Source organism: Nesoenas mayeri (genome assembly GCF_963082525.1).
Source record: "Nesoenas mayeri genome assembly, chromosome: 2".
Taxonomy (NCBI): Eukaryota; Metazoa; Chordata; class Aves; order Columbiformes; family Columbidae; genus Nesoenas; species Nesoenas mayeri.
The window spans coordinates 6,025,857-6,049,510 of record NC_137543.1 but is presented as its reverse complement, the minus strand read 5'-3'; the positions used below and the strand labels follow the sequence as shown (position 1 = coordinate 6,049,510).

Sequence of the window (23,654 nt, the reverse complement as noted above, 5' to 3'; positions counted from 1 at the left end):
GGTCTGGACATAGATTTACACATTAATTTCACTTCTTGAGGTATAATCAGTAATACTTTAAAGGTCAAGGCTCAGGAAAAGCAGCTGTCAGAGAAAGCATCTTCCTCGCCATAGGATTTAAATCAAGTATGTTAACAGCAGGCAGAATCCAGACCAAAAACAAGGTAAATAAGGACAGTAATCGACAAAAAGGCAGGTGAATGCGTCTGGAGTACAGTCACCTAAAACAAGCATCTGCTTACAGACAAGACGGGAGCGTTACTATAAATTCCTAGTGTTAAAATGATTTAATAAGAGTAGAGAAAAAAAAACCTGCTATACAGAATGTATATTGTTCCCTAATCCCTGAAATTATATCAAAATGACATCCTTGCATCATGCTGATCACAACTGCTAAAGCAAAGTAAGTCCTCAGCACAATGTATTTGCCCTATAATGCATTAAGAATGCATTCCCAGTCTATTCTTTAACAACAAAGCCCAGGAAAACAAAGAGTTTTTCTAGAGAACAAACGCAATCCAAACCCCAACAAAACACCTGCACTAAGTACACGCTATGGATTAGAAATTAAAGGCTCTCGAGTGTATTATCACGCAAAGGAGAATGCAGCATTCATTTATCTCACTAATAGAGCTTTACTGTTCAGTAAGACTTCAAGTTTTTCAAAGTAAATAAATTTAAAAAGCATAAAAACTCATTGAAACGGGAAGAAAATATCTATATATCCAGAAACATCAACTAAGGCTTCAGGTTTCCAGACATACGCTGAAATCAGGACACCTTTAAAAGTTAACCCACACAAATAAGTTTGAAGACAATGACATATGCAGAATGTCTGAAAGACATTTGCAATATTCCTGTTTGCTGGAGAGTAGAGTTCAACAATATTTGCCCAACATTGCCCTCTGGTGCCTAAAAATCCTTTAGATTAACAGTGTTAAATTTCTTTTCCCTACTCTTATACCTTATTTCAAGGAATCATTTAGTAGTTGTTGCTCTTTCTGACTTTATAGGAAAAGTTTTCCTGTATATAAGGTTTCCTCTAGGAAATATATGAATCACACAAAACAAAACAAAGTCGCATTTCCTTGTATTCTTAGAAAGCAATTTAAATTCTCTTAGAGTAAATATATGCAGGTTATTATCACATCATGTCGTTCAATTGCTTCAAACCTTGATTTAGTTTCAGAGAAACAAAACAACTTGAATGTAAATGGGGAAGGTAAATTTGGGGATGCTGCAAAAACAACATGAGGATGTAAAGGGGTTTATTTTGGCTTTACTTCCCAATCCTGAAATGCAATTATTTATATAGTAAGCAATCATTTTTCTTCTTCTGCCACTCATCTTTTTTGTGTGTATACTTGCCTGATATAGCTTGAGTTAAATGTAGTTTATCCGTAAGTGAATTTTCTCTCCAAATGGCAAAAACAGTACAAAGATGTGAACTCACTAAAGAGCAGTTTGTGGAAACAATTTAAAGGATCATATGCTAAATTATGGGGCTGATCATACATCAAGATTTATCACAATTTTATGTGGTTTATTTATAACTTCAACACAGATTTCTTGGGTAATAGTATAGCTTGAATTTTATATCCTTAATCAAGATACCACACTTAAATTGCCTTCAAATAGATTTGTGCACCAGATAGAGGGCTACAGAATACTTTTTTTTGGATAATGAGTTTTAATACTATAAATTACATTATCCCCACCTTTTGGGGTAGTAATTTTTAGTTTCTTTTAGTTTATTAAATATAGTTTACTCTGCTCTGTACATACTGTACCCTTTCTAGAATCTTGGCTATATTTCCTTCAATAAGTACATCAAAAATGCTTTCATTCAATAAATAATATTGCCTTGAAATTTCTCAGCTTTTTGAGGGGGTTTGGTTTGTTGGGGTTTTTTTTTGGCCTTTCCTATCACAGAATCCCAGAATCCCAGGAGTTGGAAGGGCCCTGGAAAGCTCATCCAGTGCAATCCCCCCATGGAGCAGGAACACCCAGATGAGGTTACACAGGAAGGTGTCCAAGCGGGTTGGAATGTCTGCACAGAAGGAGACTCCACAACCTCCCTGGGCAGCCTGGGCCAGGCTCTGACACCCTCACCAGGAAGAAGTTGAGTTGCTTCTCATATTTAAGTGGAACCTCCTGTGTTCCAGTTTGAACCCATTACTCCTTGTCTCATCATTGTCTGTCACCGAGAAGAGCCTGGCTCCGTCCTCCTGACAGTCACCCTTTATATATCTGTAACCATGAATGAGGTCACCCCTCAGTGTCCTCTTGTCCAGCTCCAGAGCCCCAGCTCCCTCAGCCTTTCCTCACACGGGAGATGCTCCACTCCCTTCAGCATCTTTGTTGCCCTGCGCTGGACTCTCTCCAGCAGTTCCCTGTCCTGCTGGAACTGAGGGACCACAACTGGACACAAGATTCCAGGTGTGGTCTCCCCAGGGCAGAGCAGAGGGGCAGGAGAACCTCTCTGACCTACTGACCACCCCCTTCTAACCCACCCCAGGTACCATTGGCCTTCGTGGCCACAAGGACCCAGTGCTGGCTCATGGTCACCCTGCTGTCCCCAGGACCCCCAGGTCCCTTTCCCCTACACTGCTCTCCAACACATCATTCCCCAGCTTCTAGTGGAACCTGGGGTAAACTTGAGGAACAAAGAGGAAAAATTAGCTAAAATCTTAGAGGACTCAACACACTTTGCAATGCATCTTCACATGCATTTTATTTTAATAGTAATTCTCACTAGACTGTACCGTGACTTAGTGCTTTAAACATTTGTCCCAAGATACAAAATAAATCTATAAAGGATTTCCCAGAATTGTGGGGGTTTTTCTGAAGGCCTGAAATATTCCTGGCCAGACAAAAGGCTTTGGAACTGCAAAAAGAGACAGAAGCACTCACACACCTGAACAAGTCTATACAGAAATCAATATTTGGGGTAAAAAAATACACTTATTTACAGTTGAACATCACATCTGTTAATTTGGGCTCCACCACTAGCACAGCAAAAATATTCAGCGTAATCCATTGCAGTCAATCTAGTTTGGCTCAATTTTTGTTTCTCTTGCACTCTGTTATTTAAGGTACCTGCTCAGTATTATTAGAGCACTTCACATGAAGAACAGGTATCTAAACAGAGTCCCAAATCATGAATACACATGACAAGGAATAAACAGCATGAACAGCAAAAATGGGCAAAAAGCTCTGAGAACAATAAAATTAAATTGATTTTTTTTAAATCAACTTTTCATACATAATCTGAGCAACACTGATCAAAGTCTTCTCTCCACACTCTCATGTCAAGTCTAAAAGTTCTATGTCAATTAAACTGCATGTACTTAGTATGAATACTTCAAATAATGACAAAGCTAGAGAAGCCTTTCATTGAGGAATCATCCCCTTTAATAACTTGGGCTCAATACGAAATTTTTATGTGTTTTTAATACCATCACAACTTTCTGCTACAATAAACAGGAAGAAACATTAGGAAAAGTATCATGATAAAAGTTTGGATCAGTAATTCTCTGTTTCCCTGAAAATAAGACAGGGTCTTCTATTAATTTTTGCTCCAAAACGTATTGCTTTTTTAGACGTTTAGCTGCCTGGAGACTACTTAAATTGACTTTTTTAATGAACTGTAAGTAGGGCTTATTTTTGGAGTATGGCTTCTAGGTTGAGCATCCCGAAAAATCAATCTAGGGCTTATTTTCGGGGTAGGTCTTATTTTTGGGGAAACGCGTTTACATGAAACGCGAAGCTGAAAGAACAGCAAATCATAACCTGTAAGACTAAGGGAAAATTTAAAAATAAGGAATAAGACTACAGGTTTCAAGGTAGGTACATGTTGATGAAAGATAAACGACGAAAAGGGTGAAGAGCAAAGGTAATTAAGCAATGGAGAACTCAAGAACTGCTCGTCATTGGAAACGAGCTTGAAAAATGAGTCATAGTGTAAAGGTGAGGGGCTGAGTCAGCCAGAAGGAAATAAGTTGTGGGACGAACAAGCTGAATCTGCCACTAAATGACAGAAAAGGATACGTTGGCTATGAAACTGATTCTATGAGACTAAATAATCTGAGAGAATGTGAAACACGGTGAGAATTCAGACAACACGGGGATTGGAGGCAGGAGGACGCATTCGTAATAAACCAAAACATTTTAAAATATTAAACACCGCTTTGAATTATTAAATTGAAAACAAAAGAGTTTGTTCTTGGGATGAAAGTCATAACTGTTTCCACATTCTAGAAAGTTCACAGAAGAGACTGGGTAATCAGAACAATTTTGGCTGGAAAGGAATGCCAGAGGTTCTCAGCTTGGGTTTTAGACTCAAGTTGTGAAGATTTCTGAAGATGTTGAGCCCACATTCTCTCTGGACAAGCAGTTTCAGCGTATAACTGGAAAAATGGCATTTTTTTATTAGGAAAGTTCTCCAGGTTCACTAACTCTTGACCCTTACGCTGGGCACCCCTGGGAAGAGTCTGGCTCCGGTTTCACTCACCTTCCCATGTTGGGATGGAGGAAAGAACAGGAATTACCCCAATATTCTTCTTTTCTACAGTGTGAAGAACTCTTTGAACCCATCGCCAACTGTCATACACTCCAACCTGCCGATCATCTTAGTAATACCACTGTATATCAATATTTCTATTGTAGAGGGAGCTCCAAACTGACCTTGGTCCTAAAGACGTTGTCCCTCAAACGCCAAATCGAAGGGATTAATTACTTTCTTCAACTCACTGGCTACAGTCTCAAGAGCACAGACGAATCAAGCAAAATCAACTAATTTCTACCAACGAGATGACAGCAGGACGTCTCAATGCTCTTTATTTATGGAGCACTGACTAAAGAATTATGTTAATCACTTCAATTCTTTGTATCTAGTTTGCATGTGTCCTTTTTCTTCTGCTTACCAATGAAACTGAAACTTCAGTGTTAATTCAAAGACAGAACATTATCACTCGAACAGTAAAAACAAGTATTCACACTACTACAATTAATTTGCTCAGGGAATGGATGGAGTGCACATCTACGCAAATAACTGCATTCGGAATTCTGAAGTGTTAGAAAACACTCCTAAGAAATTTCCTCATTAAGAAATTATCCAAACTCATGGGGTTTTTTAAATATATAATTACACCATTACTTACACAATACAAATTAGACTCTAAATCAAAATGTCCTTAAAGAAATTAATTCCTATATAGAGTCCTTTCTCATGTACAGCTTTGCAATTACTTCTTCTATTCACTCTTAACAATCTGGAAAACTTCTGCGAGGCTCAGATAAAATGCTGAATAAACCAGCATGCCAACTTCCCAGAATGAATTTTATTATGCTATAAGCACTATCTACTCTGCCCTGGGGAGACCACACCTGGAATCTTGTGTACAGTTGTGGCCCCTCAGTTCCAGCAGGACAGGGAACTGCTGGAGAGAGTCCAGTGCAGGGCAACAAAGATGCTGAAGGGAGTGGAGCATCTCCCGTGTGAGGAAAGGCTGAGGGAGCTGGGGCTCTGGAGCTGGACAAGAGGAGACTGAGGGGTGACCTCATTCATGGTTACAGATATATCAAGGGTGAGTGTCAGGAGGATGGAGCTAGGCTCTTCTTGGTGACCACTAACGATAGGAGAAGCGGTGATGGATACAAACTGGAACACAGGAGGTTCCACTTAAATATGAGAAGAAACTTCTTCCTGGTGAGCGTGACAGAACCTGGAACAGGCTGCCCAGCGAGGTTGTGGAGTCTCCTACTTTGGAGGCATTCAAGACCCGCCTGGACACCTTCCTGTGTAACCTCATCTGGGTGTTCCTGCTCCATGGGGGGATTGCACTGGATGAGCTTTCCAGGTCCCTTCCAACCCCTGACATTCTTGGATTCTGTGATTCTTTGGGTATATTCATGTCCTGTGGAAAAACACTTTAGTATATGTGGTACGTTATCAGTAATTTAAGTCTAGGCACTGTGGTAGACCTTTCGATTAAAAAAATATCAAAAAAATAAAATCCTAGGCAAATAAATATATGCTGCCTCAGCCTAACACATTGCACATCATCTCTCCTGCCTAGAGAGAGACTGTTGTGATAGAGAGACTTGCACTCATGAACTAGTGATATATGTATTTTTGTGTGTGTGTGTATATACATCTGAAGACAGGCAGAAAGCAGTAGTGATTTGGGTAGGACTCAAATGGTATGGAATAAGGGGTGGAATGTCCTGGTTTTGTTAAAAACAAGACCGGTTCTCTTTCAGTGACTTCTTTCAGCTCAGTTCTCCTAGATGCCTGTACTTTGCTGAGTTTTAGCCTGCATATTTTTCCTCGGATGCTGCACTCGGTGCTGATAAGAGACCAACGGAATGCTGAAGAAGCTCGTGTTTAGGTTTATTACTATGGTAGCCAAGAAAGACTGTTAAGTTTTCCCACGTTCCGCTGTGAGACGGGCGTGTTTGAGGAGGGGTGGATGGACCAGGTGACTAGAACTGACCTACGGAAGTATTCCACCCCATAACCGTGATACCCCCTATATAAGAGGGTGATCACGAGGGTCACGCTCTCTTCGACCACGGCCGGCATCTGGAGAGGACCCTGTCTGTCTGTCTGTGATCTACAGGGTTCAGGCCCTGCATCCTGCAACCAGGTTCCTGTTTGCTGTGCAGTCCCGTCCATGACTCCCGGGGGCCTGCGCTGCAGCTGCTGGAGCCGTCGGCTCCACACACCCAGCTCTGCTGCTGAGTGACGCCAACTCCACATGCAGCATTTCAGATTGGTTTGGTATATTTTGTATATATATTCTCTATTTATTAGTAGCATTAATAAACCCTTTAAAACTCTCCAACTTGAAGTCTAAGTCTCTCTTCCTTTCCCCTTATCTTTCTTATCATGTTTCCGATCTAAAGGAAGGGCTGGTGGGAGGTAAAGGGGATAACAGGGAGCGTCTGCCACGGTTTATTGCCGCCTTGCCTTAAACCGTGACAGATTTAATTGGGCTCCAAGAGATGGGATTTATTTTTTAAAGCAATATTAAAGGTAAAAATATTTAACATTACGTGGCGTTAAGAGGAGAAAAAACCCCAGTTTAGTTTGGTTTACAATAGGCTGCCAGCAGTCCATTAAATTAATATCATACTGTCAACTGAAGCAGCAGACAGCTTGGGCTTGATCCTTCTAACCGTACATGATTCTCTGGTATTTTAGCCTTTTTTTCCTCCCTCTTGGTGTTTTCAAATAACAAGTATCCTTGGGAGCAGCAGATCCATGCAACGAAGCTTCTATTACAAAACAAGGCTTCTCAGAACTATTTTAATTCCTCAGATTTTTTAGATGGTGGTCAAAATGGGAATTGGAAAAGCTAGGATGAATGCAGATTTTTAAATTACAGTAGTAAGTGTCCACTAATTATTAGGTTTCAGGATATAATTATTATTCGGAAAGCAGTATATGGAAATTATGTAGCATGAACTCTAGTCAATGCAGAAAGGCACAGAACTGATTTATGGGTCAGTAACAGTAAAGCATTTAAACACTCGGACTGGCAGAGATTTTCATTTCAACACCTCATTACCAACAAATATGAGAAAACGGACAGTGTCGCACTGTTAAGCTGAGGTTATACCAGTCTAAATGATTGTTTTAACTATTTAGTTTCTAGAAAATAATTCAAAAGGGAAATTTAGGAAGGTACATACCATGTTTTCTACTCGGAGCTCAAAAGGCATAGGGTTGTACACCATCAACTGGACTTCACACACATCTCCCTGGACCCACTGGAAATCTACAGGAAATGATGATAGAATTAATGCAAGAATTACCTAATTGCAGTGTTATGAAAAAGTAGCATCATCTGAGCTGTCAGATTGTGGTATTATCTTCATGTTTTAAATTAACACCTCTATAATCTTCACAGCAATGGGTAATATTGCTCCGAAGCCTCAACGAACTAACATTACATTGGCAAAATTAACTCAGGCATCAATTCAAAACAGTAATTAAACACATCTTTAATGTTCAACATTTAGAGGCTTACATACTTACACATCACCTTGGGTAATTAAGACTCAGATAAAAAGCAACCAGATAAGGAATGAACACAACAGGAAGAAGGGAATTTAAATTAATGGAAACAAATCTTCATATAGACACAGCTGATGTTACAGAGTAAATAAAAAAATCCTAAATTAAGAAGGAAATAACTCCTCGCTAACGAGATGCCACCTTAGTTTCCTCCCACTAATTTTCTTTGGGAGACAGTGAGTAGTTTGGGAGATGCTGTGGGAGGGGAAGATGACACTAAGATCTACAGATACAGATTTTTCTGAGCTTCACAAAACGGAAACTTAAGCAATAACACAAATTATTTAGTAACTTGTAAAAAGACGTAGGGTTTTTTTGTTCTTTTTTTTTTTTAATTTAAGGAGGCAAGAAGTTTATGCAAGAGATGCAAGTTCAGAGGAACCGTTCAACGCAGAAAGATTATTTTACATCAGCACTTCATAATATTTTCAGCCCACAAGATCCTGTCTGCCTTCCAAATTTCTCACAGTTAAGTACATACACCTGACGTTCAGACTTAAAACTGAATGTGATAAGATACTCCATAAAACCTGAGGACCCGCAGTCCAAAGAAACAAAAGGTGGTTTAACTGTATTTGTTAAATCAATCATGACTATATATGGATTAAGTTTCACCAGTTTACTCAATAATTTTAACATGCATTACTAACTGTTTTTTACTAGAAAGTGTCCGGTAAACAAACAGGATTATTAACATTAAGACTGTAGTTCACCGTTGAAACCATCTGTACTCTAATTGTACATCCACAATCATTTACTATCTGATTACATATTGCAAGCAATATTAGAGAGCTCAAGGGAGACGCACTCAATGCAAATGTCTAACTCCAATTAATGCTAGTGGAAATTAAAAACATACATTCAGAGATATTAACAGATTATATTACTATACAATCTAAAAAGCAAAACTGTTGATTTAAACAAAACATTCAAAAGCACCACTGGATGAGATGTCCTGTAAATTTCCTTTTATTTAATTGCTTATCGGTGTCCACAATGTCTTATGCATTCCTGTAAATTTCTTCTTATTTAATTGTTTATTGGTGTCCACAACGTCTTATGCATTCTGCTGTATGCAGAAAAATTGGTTTCTCCACTGAAGACTGAAGCCCCGTTATGGTGACCTGGATCAACACAGGCACTTGGAGTAGCCCAAGTGGGCACTTCCATCCTTCTAAATTAATTTTGACATTATAAGAAATGCCACAAGATCACAATGTCTGTTCTGAAAACAGTGTCTTTTCCTCCAACAAGAAAGGAATCTAAGCTCATTTATTTTTTACAGATGTGATCAGCCCCCTCTTCTCAGTCCTTGTGAGGCTGCACCTGGAGCTCCACGTCCAGTTCTGGTCCCTGCAGTTCAAGAAAGACAAACAGACTGGAGAGGATCCACAGGACACAAATTTAAGTGGAACCTCCTGTGTTCCAGTTTGTACCCATTACCGCTTCTCCTATCTTTGGTTGTCACTGAGAAGAGCCTGGCTCCATCCCCCTGACACTCACCCTTTATATATCTGTAACCATGAATGAGGTCACCCCTCAGTGTCCTCTTGTCCAGCTCCAGAGCCCCAGCTCCCTCAGCCTTTCCTCACACGGGAGATGCTCCACTCCCTTCAGCATCTTTGTTGCCCTGCGCTGGACTCTCTCCAGCAGTTCCCTGTCCTGCTGGAACTGAGGGGCCACAACTGGACACAAGATTCCAGGTGTGGTCTCCCCAGGGCAGAGCAGAGGGGCAGGAGAACCTCTCTGACCTACTGACCACCCCCTTCTAACCCACCCCAGGTCCCATTGGCCTTCCTGGCCACAAGGGCCCAGTGCTGGCTCATGGTCATCCTGCTGTCCCCAGGAGCCCCAGGTCCCTTTCCCTTACGCTGCTCTCTAATAGGTTATTCCCCAACTTATACTGGAAGCTCTTCTTATCTCCTAATTCCCCAGGTTTCAACTATCTGTTGAAAATGCATATCATCATAAAACAACATAGAAAATGTGCACGTTCTCATGGTGAAGAATATCATCTTAATCATAATCGGGGCGCACAGGTTAAGTCCAACATCTAGCCTAGAAAAAGCCTGCAGCGCCCCTGGCTTAGACTAAAGAAATCGTACAGAGATTCTCCAAGTCCTGGCTGTGCTGGCAAGGAATGATCCAGATGAATGGGCCAAGTGGTGGCTACGCTGCTGGAGGCAATTGTAAAACTAGATGAAAGAGAACTGTTGGATGTGTAAAAAAGGAGAGAGGCAAAAAAGGAGGAGTCCCAGAGAGCAATGTGCTATGCTACGATACAAATACACTGGGTTTGTTCAGCCCAGATGAGACTGAGAGGAAACCTCATGGTGGTTACAGCTTCCTCACAAGGGGAGGAGGAGAAGGTGCCGAACTCTTCTCTTTACTGACCAATGACAGAACCAGAGAGAATGGCAGAAGATGTATGAGGGGAGGTTTAAGTTGGACATTAGGAAAAGGTTCTTCACCCAGAGGGTGCTGGACACTGAACAGGCTCCCCAGGGAGGTGTCACAGCCCCAAACTTGACAGTGTTCAAGAAGAGACTGGACAACGTCCTCAGACACACGGTGTGAACTGTGGAGTGTCCTGCGCAAGGGACAGGAGTTGGACTCGACAATCCTTGTGGGTCTTTTCCAACCTAAATGATTCTATGACAGAATCACAGAATGTCCTGAGTTGGAAGGGATGCACCAGGATCATTGAGTCCAACAGTTAACCCAACACTGGCACTAAACCATGTCCCTAAGAACATTGGCTACGTGGCTTTTAAACCCCTCCAGGGATGGTGACTCCACCACTGCCCTGGGCAGCCTGTTCAAATGCCTGATATCCCCTTCTATGAAGACATTTTTCCTAATATCCAATCTGAACCCCCCCTGGTGCAACTTGAGGCCATTTCCTCTCCTTCTATTACTTGTTCCTTGGGAGAAGAGCCCAACCCCCTCCATGCTCCAAGCTCCTTTCAGGCAGTTCAGAGATCAGAAGGTCTCCCCTCAGCTCCTGTTCTCCAGCTGAACCCCCCAGGTCCCTCAGCTGCTCCAATCACACTTGTGCTCCAGCCCCTTCCCCAGCTCCGTTCCCTTCTCTCAACTCACTCCAGCACCTCAAGGCCTTTCTTGGCGTGAGGGGCTCAAAACTGACCCCAGGATTCGAGGTACCAGTAATAAGATACCTGGAGAATAAAGGAAAGGGAAAATATTCCCCGTCTCTGCTCTGCATTCACACTTGAAAGGGGCAGGGAGCGGGGAAACATGAAGTTCAGGCACCGAGGAGTCCACAGGCTCATACTGCTCACAAGTTTCTGCCCCAGCTTGTCCCAGAACGAGCTCTTTGAAGAATTAGTTGGAGCCACTAGTGACGATGACCTGCTGAATGTTTAGTATTTTACAATTCAAAACGTGATACAGAAAACCTAACAAACCTAGATGACATTTCAAACTATTGATTTTCTACTTCTTCTCTTTTTTTGGTGATTACATAGTATTAAAACCAGTAACATAAAGAGCCACTTTAAGATAAATAATATTCTGCAGATTTCTGTAGTGAAGTTTTTACAGTCAGTTCTACTTCACAGTCACACAAGTCAGTTTTGTGCTGACACTAATGCTTATGTTAAAAATAATCACGTGTGCGATATGCACAAAAGCAACAAAAAGGACTACTAATATTTGTAACTTAATCCAGGATTCAAAACAAGCCTTGTAATCTACTTTCAATGGCACAATTACTGTAATGAAGAGCTTTATAACAAATGAAATAATCCTCCCGCAGAAAATTGCTATAGTATTCTAAACATTGGTTAGAAGGCTTTTGTGATTTTTGCGGAACTGCCTTTAAGAAAAACCAACTAATCAGACTGTTAATCTGTTTAAGTTAAATCATAATAGGATATCGGAAAGATGCTCAGGGGACCACACACGATAAGGAGCTGAGTTGGCTGCTGCCAAACTGAGTGTGTCAGAAATAAGTTCTCTCTGATTTCTTGCTTGTTTGAGAAGGAAATAAAACTATTTGATCTCCTCTGAAAATCAGCTTTATCACCTATGAGACTTTATTCCTCTTTTGAATTTGAAACGGGTCCCACACAGAACAAAGGTTTTCTCCCTTAGAATCTCAGGTTAAAAAGGTGATTATTTCAGATAGAAGAAAGTAATGTTCACGTTTGCTTTCCTTGACCAAGAAAGATTTTCTAATTTAGGAAATACTGCAAAATATTCTTACCTATTTTCTTATTCCGTTCTTCCCCACGACTATGAGCAATAATTGGAGAGTATATGAAAGGGCTTTTGGTTGACACATTCTGACCAAGTAGACTTTTCATTTTGTGAGGCCGGAGACTGGTCGGGAGGTTCAAGAGCTTCACAGATCTGTTGAGTAAACAGAATTTTATAGATGGTTGTGTTAAAAAGGAACTGATAAATATTAATTGACACTCTTGAGTAGGTAGTGATTACAATCCCTGAAATGGAAAATGTGAAGAGAAAAGACTGTAAAGAATAATATACTTAAATAAAGGACAGGTTGACATCAAGTACTACTTAACATGAGTAATAGAACATAAAGATTTTGACAAGCCAATTTTTTCCTATTTCTTTATAGAGCAAAAGACGGTAATAGGGCAACTATATGTTCCAGTTTCACTGTGGCATTGCAATGTTTGACAATGTTTTGATTAAGAAATCTGCATCTCAAATAAGCACCCCACATTAAATGGATTAAAAACTGGTAGCCCGTGAAGTGCCAACAGTAAACACAAGTCTTCAGCATCAGTGAATGTGTTTGTTTCTGGAGGGCTCCAGCACGGCTTGAATCATACGCTTAGATTGTTCAACACTGATCAAAACCATATTTAGACTTCTAGCATCATTTTGGTTGGAAGGGACGGACCCTCAGGATCATCGAGTCCAACCATAACCTGACTGGCACTAACCCATGTCCCTAAGAACCTCATCTATGTGTCTTTTAAACCCCTCCAGGGATGGTGACTCCACCACTGCCCTGGTGGAGCTTCACAACCCTTTCCACTAAGAATTTTTTCCTAATATCCAATCTAAACCTCCCCTGGTGCAACTTGAGGCCATTTCCTCTCGTTCTATAACTTGTTACTTGGGAGAAGAGACCAACCCCCTCCATGCTCCAAGCTCCTTTCAGGCAGTTGTGTTTCAACACGTTTATAACTTATGTCTCAAAAATGAATCTGATTGAGCTCAAAGAGCTCTGCAGTCCTGCAGCATCGCTGCTTTCCAGCTATGTGGACAGCCCTGCAATTCACTACACCTGCTGTGGAGATGTAACGGGAGGCTTTATGTATGGACATAACTCACAGAGTTTTATCACTGTGGCTTTTATAGAACTTGCAAAAAACAAGAAGGAGAGAGGAGAAGAGCAGCAATTCTTAAATAATGGTGATTTGGGGTTCCTCACCCCATGGCAAAACAGCAGCAACTTTTTTCAATGCCCCAAGCGCAGCCAGGTCAGTGAGAGCTGACCATATAAATTAAGCACCTGGATGGTAAGTAAGTTCTTAAAGCTAGGCCTAGGAATACAAGTAAATATGGTGTGCTTGGCCCCTTCTCTCAGCATACAAAACATTTTAAGTGAGGCAGAGCCTTTCCCACAATGTCTTGGTAATCTGTTGCTCAAGTTTTGACTGGCCTCTACGTTCACGATTCCTACAAGAAGAGAGGACTCGACTGGTATTTACTGTATCACCCAGACTTGAAAATTCTTCAATATTCAGCACGGAGAAGAAAAAGAAAGTGCTATAAATACATCCAGTACAATCCACCTCCTCCACGGTTTAAAAGTTAAGTAAAAACCTGAGACTAATTCAGGATTAAACACTTCACAGCTAAACTGTGCTGTTTTAGTACAAGTTAAGGGTTAAACTCATAAAGGAACTTTAGCATTGAATTTCTGCACCTGTTTGACAGCCAAAGCAGCCAGACACCATACACAGTCAGATGAAGGAAGGCAGTTTTGATTTATACTGCGTAAAACTAAGATTATTCCTAGAATAAAGATCTGCAAGAGGCACCAAGTGGCTCGACAACACTCCTGCTCTCAAAAGAACATTTTTTTGCCTTAAAAAGTTTTTCATGGGAGCTTTTGCTCTAAATTCTCTCTACAATCATGTAACTCAAGTACTAGGAAGGACTATACGAGTTTGCTTAATTAGTGTTTTAATACATATGCTAGTAATTCAACTCATGCTAAAGCAGGTATGTAAATAGGTTAGAAAAACCTGAAAGTGACTACTTGTATGTCTTGACTGCAAATAGAACCTAGGAGAGTCAAATATGACTCATTTAGCCCTCTATATAGATTTTTTTGTGTGAAACAAATCAAGCCCAAGGTCAGGCGATAAGAAATTACTGTCTCAGTGTAATATGGAGCTTTGGTTCTAACAATTAAGGTTTTACTCAGGGAAGATGTATTTTTCCCCCTGGAATACATATTAAAAGTGAGGTGACCCAAGTTATTCTTTGTATTTGGTCCAAGCAGAAGAAAAAACGCTGTTTCCAGGACACGAGTGGAACTGGTGTGACCGTTCTGACTCTATACAACCATATGCTCCAGTCAAACCTGCACCTTCTGCACCTCCTACAGAACAAATTGTTAGTGTGAACAGGCCTATCATGTTAAATGTGCCACAAAGAGTTACACAAGGTCTCCTTCTTCGTTAAATGTGAATTGAAGAAGTTACAGAGAACAGAGTAAAACTAGTTGTATCGTGAAAAATGCTCCTAGAGTAAAACACTCATTTTCATTTCAATGACTTTAGAAACTAAAAGTAATCTGAAAATCAATACGATTTTCGCTCTGGTTACACACTTTATTATCTCTTTGTAATATCAGAACTCTGGCTTCATGAAATGGTTGATGACATCCCACTGAGAGCGAAAATCTCTATGAGAACCCTTTAATAACTACCATAACTACCATTTTTTTTTTTGTGAATACCAATTATCTTCCCTTCACAAAGCCACTCCTTGACAAAGATTTTCATTTAGTCTTTTATTATTGATGCCCAATGGCTGTTTTCTCTCTCTCTTGGGCTCTCTCTAATACTTAATGCCAGGCTTTAATCTAAACAAGATATTTATTCATCGGACTGACTGCATGGTCTTGGCACAAAAAGGTACATGGAGCAACAAGACTGGGGAAGGGACTTGAACACAAGCCCTATGGGGAGAGGCTGAGGGAGCTGGGCTTGTTTAGTCGGGAGAAGAGGAGGCTTAGAGGTGAGCTCAGCACTCTCTAGAACTACCTGAAGGGCAGTTGTAGCCAGGTGGGGATTGGTCTCTTCTCCCAGGCATCAGCAATAGGACAAGGGGCCATGGGCTTCAACTCTGCCAGGGGAAATTGAGGCTGGCTGTTAGAAAGCAATTCTGTGCAGAGAGAGTGGTCAGGCATTGGAATGGCTGCCCAGGGAGGTGCTGGACTCACCGGCCCTGGAGGTTTTTAAGCTGAGATTGGCCATGGCACTTAGTGCCATGATCTAGTCAATGGACTGGAGTTGGACCAAGGGTTGGACTGGATGATCTCTGAGGTCTTTTCCAACCCAGTCGATTCTGTGATTTAGAACAGGCCAGCGACGGTGTCAGCTTGAAAACGCAGCATCTGGAAAGGAACAGCTACAAAAGGCATCAGTTCCAGCTGAGTTCCAAGCTCCATGGACCTTCAGTATGATCAGGTGTCTAAACCTGAATCTCAGCTGCAATTACAAAATACATTTTTTGGATTGTGTGAGAAACTCTTGAAAGACACTTTAAAAAAAAAATAAAGACCACAGAAAGTGTTTTCTGCTCAAAGGCTCAATTTTCGCTAAGAACTTCTCAAAACAATTTGACATCTTGACATTTTTCCATGTTATTGTGAGCAACTGATGTAAACTGAGACAATCACATCTTCCAGTATCCTTTAACAGGTACCGTGGAAAAGTTAAAGATTGTATTTTGGAGTCTTACCTCACAATAGGCAATTTGGTGAATGGAACAGGAGGCAACTTCAAACCATCTGGAAGGGTGATGATTTCCATTGTACCAGGACATTTTGCTGTGTAGCTTTCCAAGCTCTGTGTTACATCTTTCTTTTCTAGAAAATAAATTTGTTTAAAATAAAATTTAAAAACAATTCCAAACATACATGTAACAGAAGATGAAGCTATAACCCAAATTTTTACCTTTTTTTTGTATTTATATAAAATAACTCTAAGAGAATGACAACTAATTTTTGCATAGAATGCTCAGAGTTTTGCTCCAGAAGCCATAAGGGAAGAATCAAATATAATTTAGTGACCTTAAGCAATACAGTTTCCTGGACTTTTCAGAATTGTTGCAGTGTTGATCTATCTCTCATTTTTGTTATTTTTTTCATCACCAAGATAAAAATCTCTACAATTTATCTAGTAAATCTACATATCCGACACCATTGGCTTCAAACATGTAAAGGTTATTAATAAGAGCATTGTTATGTGAACGAGCCTTCTTATAAAACATTAGCAGAAACAATACCAAAGGCAAAGAAAAGAAACAAATGACTTCTGATGTTACCTTGTGTTAAAACTACCTCATTCTTATTAATAAACTAACTTTATTATATTATGCTACTAAATCATAACAACCGGTAAGAAAATTGCTTTGGTTTCCCTTAAAAATACAGGAACACTCCAACAAACATATGATATTTGGGTTATCTTCAACAATAAATGCTTATCAGTTTTATCCAACAATTATTTTCTAGAATATATATACAATTGTGTCTCCAAAAATAAATAAAAGGCTATTTGGCAATTAATGTCCAGAACATAAAGTTATATTTATCTGATTAAATGAGAGTCTGCAAACATAAATAAGCCTGAGAATGTGTGTTTAGATGGGAGAATGAGATAGATTAAAAGTCTTAGACCTATATTGTGGTAAAGCACAGTGAATATTCCTCAATATATGTGCTACCAATAAAAATAACTATTCAATAACTGAAGTGTTGCTAGAAAATGCTTTGGAGATGAAAACAGTCAATGATAAAACAAAAATAGAAAAGGGAAGGATTATAGCAAATACCGCTTTCCAAAAAATCTGCTTAAATAAGTATATTGGGCTTACGCAGGGGGTTGGTAACAAGTGGCCTTTGTGAGACCAGGGGCAGCTTCATGTCAAAGAGCAACACAAATCACAGACTGGTTGGGGTTGGAAGGGACCTCTGGAGATCATCCAGTCCAACCTACCTGCTAAAGCAGGTTCACCAGAGCAGATCACACAGGAAGGTGTCCAGGTGGGTTTGAATGTCTCCAGAGAAGGAGACTCCACAACCTCTCTGGGCAGCCTGTTCCAGGCTCTGGCACCTCAAAGGAAAGAAGTTTCTCCTCATATTCAGACGGAACCTCCTGTTCTTCAGTCTGTGTCTGTTGCCCCTCATCCTGCCACTGGGCACCACTGAACAGAGTCTGGTCCATCCTCTTGACACCCACCATGGAGATATTTATAAGCATTGATGAGATCCCCTCTCAGCTTCTCTTCTCCAGGCTGAACAGCCCCAGCTCTCTCATTCTCTCCTCATAAGAAAGACACTCTAGACCCCTCATCGTCTTCATAGCCGCTGGACTCCCTCCAGTAATTCCTTGTCCTTCTTAACCTGGGGAGCCCAGAACTGGACCCAGAACTCCAGATGTGGCCTCACCAGGGCAGAGCAGAGGGGGAGGAACAACCTCCCTCGACCTGCTGGTCACACTCCTCCTAATGCACCCCAGGTACCATTGGCCTCTTGGCCACAAGGGCACATTGTTGGCTCATGGTCAGCCTCTTGTCCACCAGAACTCAAGGTCCTTCTCTGCAGAGCTGCTTTCCAGTTCCAGTCAACTCCAGACTGGTTGCTCCCCAAAGCTCTGCTGGTGGCACCTCTGTGATTATATGTTTGAGAAAGGGTTAAAAACATTGTGTAGCAGCTGTGAGAGGGAAGATTGAGAAAAACATGAGAGGAACATATTCTACAAAGCTTTTCCACTGCCCAAAACACCATCTTGGGCCTTTCAAGGCCCAAACATCCCCTGATGGTTGTGCTGCCCACCTCAATCCAGCTCAGATTGCAAGCATCTAAGGCCACAAGTACACACTCTTTCAAAGCAAATAAACACTGATTTTAAGCATCTTCGCTATTAAATTAATGCCACATAACTGACAAATTGCCTCATTTGTGTCAATATTTCACCGAACTCTCAAGCCACTCACCACATTTTAATCACGTGAAGTAAATGTTCCCAGAAATAGATCATTAGACATACATCTGCACTCAGACCAGCGTAGCACAGCCAGTTCTAGTGGTCGAAGACTGAGCCAGCACTTGTAGTGAGTATTTTCATCAATATTTTAGGCTACAGCATTCAGGTTGTTATTTGGCATGTTACGTGAGCAAGGGCGCATAGTACAAGTAGAAACCACTGAGACGGAAAATGTCACAGCTACCAAGAATGATGAAGACAACGTTAGAGCGTGTGCTTAATTCTGCTTGAAACCACAGGTCTGTCATTCTGAAGCACTGGCTTTCATTTCCTAGCGTGAAACACCATCAATTATTGTATTCAAAGAAAGCACGCTGCCACTTGCAAGAAGGATTTGTTTATAGATTTGAGAGTCCCATTTTTATTTCACAGTAGAAGCTCAGTGTGCTTTCTGCAAAGACAAGGCTAAAACGAGTCATTTTTCTATGCTGATATGCTATGAAATGCAGTTTATAACATGCTGCCAAGAAGCCAGCAGCTCTACTACTTTTTACTTAGCACTTCATTTCTGCTGAGACGCTCACGAACCTGCATCGAGAAACATCCGTGATGCAAAAGAGCAAGAGCTGCATCGTCTTCCCTGAGCGCCACTTCTGAAAGCAAATCACAGAATCACAGAATGGACTGGGTTGGAAAAGACCTCAGAGATCATCCAGTCCAACCCTTGGTCCAACTCCAGTCCATTGACTAGATCATGGCACTAAGTGCCATGGCCAATCTCAGCTTAAAAACCTCCAGGGCCGGTGAGTCCAGCACCTCCCTGGGCAGCCATTCCAATGCCTGACCACTCTCTCTGCACAGAATTGCTTTCTAATCACCAGCCTCAATTTCCCCTGGCAGAGTTGAAGCCCATGGCCCCTTGTCCTATTGCTGATGCCTGGGAGAAGAGACCAATCCCCACCTGGCTACAACTGCCCTTCAGGTAGTTCTAGAGAGTGCTGAGCTCACCTCTAAGCCTCCTCTTCTCCAGACTAAACAAGCCCAGCTCCCTCAGCCTCTCCCCATAGGGCTTGTGCTCAAGTCCCTTCCCCAGTCGTGTTGCTCTTCTCTGGACCCGCTCCAGCACTTCAATCTCTTTCCTGAGCTGAGGGGCCCAGAACTGAACACAATACTCCAGGTGTGGCCTCCCCAATGCAGAGCACAGGGGAAGGATCACTGCCCTTGTCCTGCTGACCACGCTAGTTTGGATACAGGACAGGACACCATTGGCCTTCTTGGCCACCTGGGCACACTGGTGGCTCATGTTGAGCTTCCTGCCCATTAGTCCCCCCAGGTCCCTTTCTGCCTGGCTGCTCTCCAGCCACTCTGTGCCCAGCCTGGTGCGCTGCAGGGGGTTGTTGTGGCCAAAGTGCAGCACCCGGCACTTGGCCTTGTTGAACTTCATTCCATTGGAATCAGCCCATTTTTCCAGTCTATCCGGATCCCTCTGCAGAGCCCTCCTGCCTTCCAGCAGGAGACTTCCTCCCTTGACTGAGCACTTTTGCTACCTGCCCTCTGTGGTACAAATGAATGACACAAACTTCTCTGCTTAGTCAAATTTGCAAAGCCTTATAGTTGCCAAAAGCCCGGCTGTTGTTGTATTTTGACACAATCAGAAGCTGTTGGAGCCTCCACAGATGATCAATTCAACGACTAAGCCTCCTGACCCATCGTTTAGAAGACTGTGACAAACAGTTATCACCGGTTCTTTTCTTTCTCTTTGCAAAGAAGAAAGAGAAAACAGCCACTCTTGGAGGTCTTTACCTACCTGGTCTCTTCATGCTTTTGTGTGTCAGCACAACAGTAATCACCACTTGATCCTTTGACCTGTGAATTCACCTCAACAGCTTTAAAAGCCTGCACCGCGGCTGGAAACACTGCGGATCCTCTTGTGTAGGTATCGCAGAGACTCATTTATTGAGTGAGAAACGATGGGTTATTTTCTCATCTGGAATAACTACATTCATGATTTTTTTTTTACTCCAGTTTCTTCCCAGACTCTTTGGGAAATCAGGATCATAAAACAGCTGCAACTGAATAAAGCTGAACAAAGCCACAGGCAGTATTGCCACTTCTCAGTTCATTCAGTATAACCTTGTAACACAATTTCCCCCTTTCATATCAAGTCGTCTCATTACCCTTTTTTTGGCCGCTTCTGACAACTGAAAATTTTGCAGGCCCCCCAATATCCTTGGTAATTTCTTGCTTAACTAATTCATGTCAAGAGAATGAACAGTCAAGAGAAGTCAGTCAAGAGAAGTCATTTTGTCCCGAAGCTGCTTTGAACCTTCCTTTAATATGAGAAGACCAAAATCTGAAGGTTTCAGTTAGAAACTATTTGTGACCTGAAAAGCTAATAAATGTGAAAGAGAAAAGTCTTTCTGCTAGTTTCAACATAATGTGAAGCGGTATTTCATAATAATGGAGCCACTGAAAAATCAGAGCAGGACAGAAAGAAGCTCAGCTACAGACTAACATTTTGAAACACTTCACTAACTGTGATTTAACAGTATTGTACAAAAAGCATTTCATGCCTTGGCAGATAATGGAGAAAATGAGAACAACACAATTGCTATAACTCTATGTTTCGGCTCTTAAATATTTGAAGAAGTTTAGAATATCTGTATTTGGTCTCAGTCACTACCTATTAAAAACTAAGTCAAATATTAAGAATATAGCACTTCTTCTGTGAACAATGGGTTGATCTTGTTCTGATCAAGTCATTGTGTTTCCTGCAGAACAACCCCCAGCAAGGTAGAATGAAGAAAGGGAACATCTGGTGTCTGACCTGTCAGTTACACTAAAAGACAAATGACTTTCTATTTCCTTATGCGACTTGCTAAAATATCAGAAAAGTTGGGAAACAAATAGCTAAAAGCCTTCTGACTTCCATTTTCCCATGGTGATAAGCCCAGAATTGAAGTTTTAACGAAAACCGGGGTTCTTTGGGTTGGTGGATCTTTTCCTTCCCCCTTGAAAACAAGAAATAATGTTTATAAAGGGCAATCCAAGGAGAGGTCCTGCAGCAAACATCTTGATAAATGACTAGTAACATGTAGCAAGACAGAAAATCAGCCGGGAAGCAGAAACATCTAGTGATGTTAATCACTAGATTATATTAATAGGATGCATGCAAAGTTCTTGATGGCCTTTCAGGTAGTCCCTCAACTCTAGTTTGGGATGGATGCAGATGGACAGTAAACATCCTATTTGGATGCTCAGTGTCCAAAGACTTGCAGGATCAATCTTCTAATTCAGTATTTCGGTTGTTTCATTCAGCAGAAAAGAGCGGGTCTCCTCTAATTTGCAGGCAAGTGTCACCTGGTTTGCCATGACATTAAATCTGATAGGTATTAGATGACAGCATTTTTACCAAAAAATCATGAACGTCAATTTTAGCAAACAAACAGCACCTCTAATATCTTTCTGCAAAATAAATGGAGAAAATAAACAATTTCAAGCTGCTCAGAGATCCAATACTTGACCAAGTCACTTTGGAAGCAACACAAGGAATTCATGGCTTTTCATTCCAATATTCTCTACTGCAATAAATCTCAGCACGTACTGATGTTTTTACACTGCCCTGAACAGCTACATTTCAGATTCCTACCTATATTAATTAGGTCATCAGTTAGGACACAAATGCAAACTGAACACCCAACTGGATGACAAAAGGACCAAAGCCATTGAGAATTAATTTAGGTGTCGTGAAACTGGAACAGAACTCAAGCCCCTCATGTGTTCTCCACACCAGGTTTTGTCGATGGACTCAAGAGTGACTTTTATGGGGAAAATCAGTGGCTCCATCCATACAAAATGGAGAATGAAAGCAAAAGGATTCACTTATTTGTTGTTTAATAGCTCAGCCTTGAAAAATAAATCATCAGCTTCACTACTATGAGTTGTCTGGCAGCAGCAGAGCGTTTTCTGCTTGCAAGCTGACCACCACAAAGAGAGAGAAAGGGAAGGGATTGATTAAACACGTCACAGTCTCCTGTTACTAGCTTTTTAATCATTATGGATAATGTGTACACAGAGTCACAGTCAGATTGAAATTCACAGTTAGCAGAAAAGTATTTTTAGCCAAAATCTCATGAAAAATTGACACAGCTGAAGTCAGAGTTCAGAAACAGGCCATTAAAATTGCAGTATCTCGTTCTCCGCTGTATCTGAGAACTTCAGATGTCTGTATACTCAATACTACAAAAATATGTTTTGTACATACGAAATCAGTGTGCAAACCACTGGACAATATTAATGGCTTTTTTCACGTTAAGAAATACCAGAAGACCTACCTTAATGTAAAGCGGAGCAAATGAAGCATCAATAACTTCCATAACGATAAACAAAAATTAAGGATTGCTGCAAAGTTGCTTTTGAGCAAAGCAGGTTTTGTACAAATTTACAGATACAATGGTGTAACTTAAACACACCTGACTTTGTATTTTGGGCCCAAGAAGGCCAGTGGTATCCTGTCCTGTGCTTTCTCTTTGAATTGCTTCAGAAAAGGACAATTTAATTGTTTACAGAATTAGACAACTGATTGAAAACTTACAATGAAAACATGTCAGCTCTCTCAACTAACATATAGTTGAGATTTCCAATCATTAAAACAATTCTTCATTATCACTCAACCTTCCTCTTCTTCTCTTAGCACATTAAATCATTTGGACACTGTGTAGGGAGATCAAACTACATGGATGTTCCTCTTTTAAACATGGATATTTGTTTTTAATACACATAAACTGCTACTTTCAGTAACACCTGCATTCCATTTGGCTTTAGGCTAAAGAAGCAGTATGGAGTCTGTTAAGTGTCATATAAAATTTAGCTGAATTTTAGCAATATAGTTAATATGCACCTCTTAAAATAGCTTCCTTGAGTAGAAAAACACTGGCTTTTAAAAAGGCAGCACAAATTCTTCATGTCTTTATATTGCCAGTTAAAGTTTGTCTTCTCCAAAGTAGTATCGTTTTTTCCTGGAACATTTGCATCTGAACATTTGTATCTTTTCCCTCAGTTGATCAAATGGGCTTCTTCAAAAACCAGAGGTAACTACGTGACAATAGGAATTTTGAGCTAAATCTCAGAAACTTCATTTTGTTCGTAAATCACTCGATGCAAATTAATAGCAAACTTTTGTCATAAAGAAACGCACCATTTTATCGTAACCACTGATTTGTTTTACCTAAGAGTTTGAAGATGGTGTTGACTGGAGTGAAAGACTTTCAGATTTGTTAATAACAATTTGGACCAATCTCCATTGACATTACAATGTTTTTCTTTCAGATAAAACATGACACAAACAA

At 40.8% G+C, this 23,654-nt stretch overlaps 1 protein-coding gene across 1 annotated transcript in view; it reads right to left on the bottom strand.

Annotated features, from left to right (window-relative positions):
• The window catches only part of TRAPPC9 (trafficking protein particle complex subunit 9), a gene marked incomplete at both ends in the record, with an annotated part of 507,143 nt that overhangs the window by 444,652 nt on the left and 38,837 nt on the right, over positions 1–23,654 (bottom strand). The window contains 3 exons of the mRNA XM_080339501.1: positions 7,699–7,784; positions 12,309–12,454; positions 16,058–16,184. Coding sequence (XP_080195627.1) covers positions 7,699–7,784; positions 12,309–12,454; positions 16,058–16,184 — 359 coding nt within the window. The remainder of the gene's footprint in view (positions 1–7,698; positions 7,785–12,308; positions 12,455–16,057; positions 16,185–23,654) is intronic.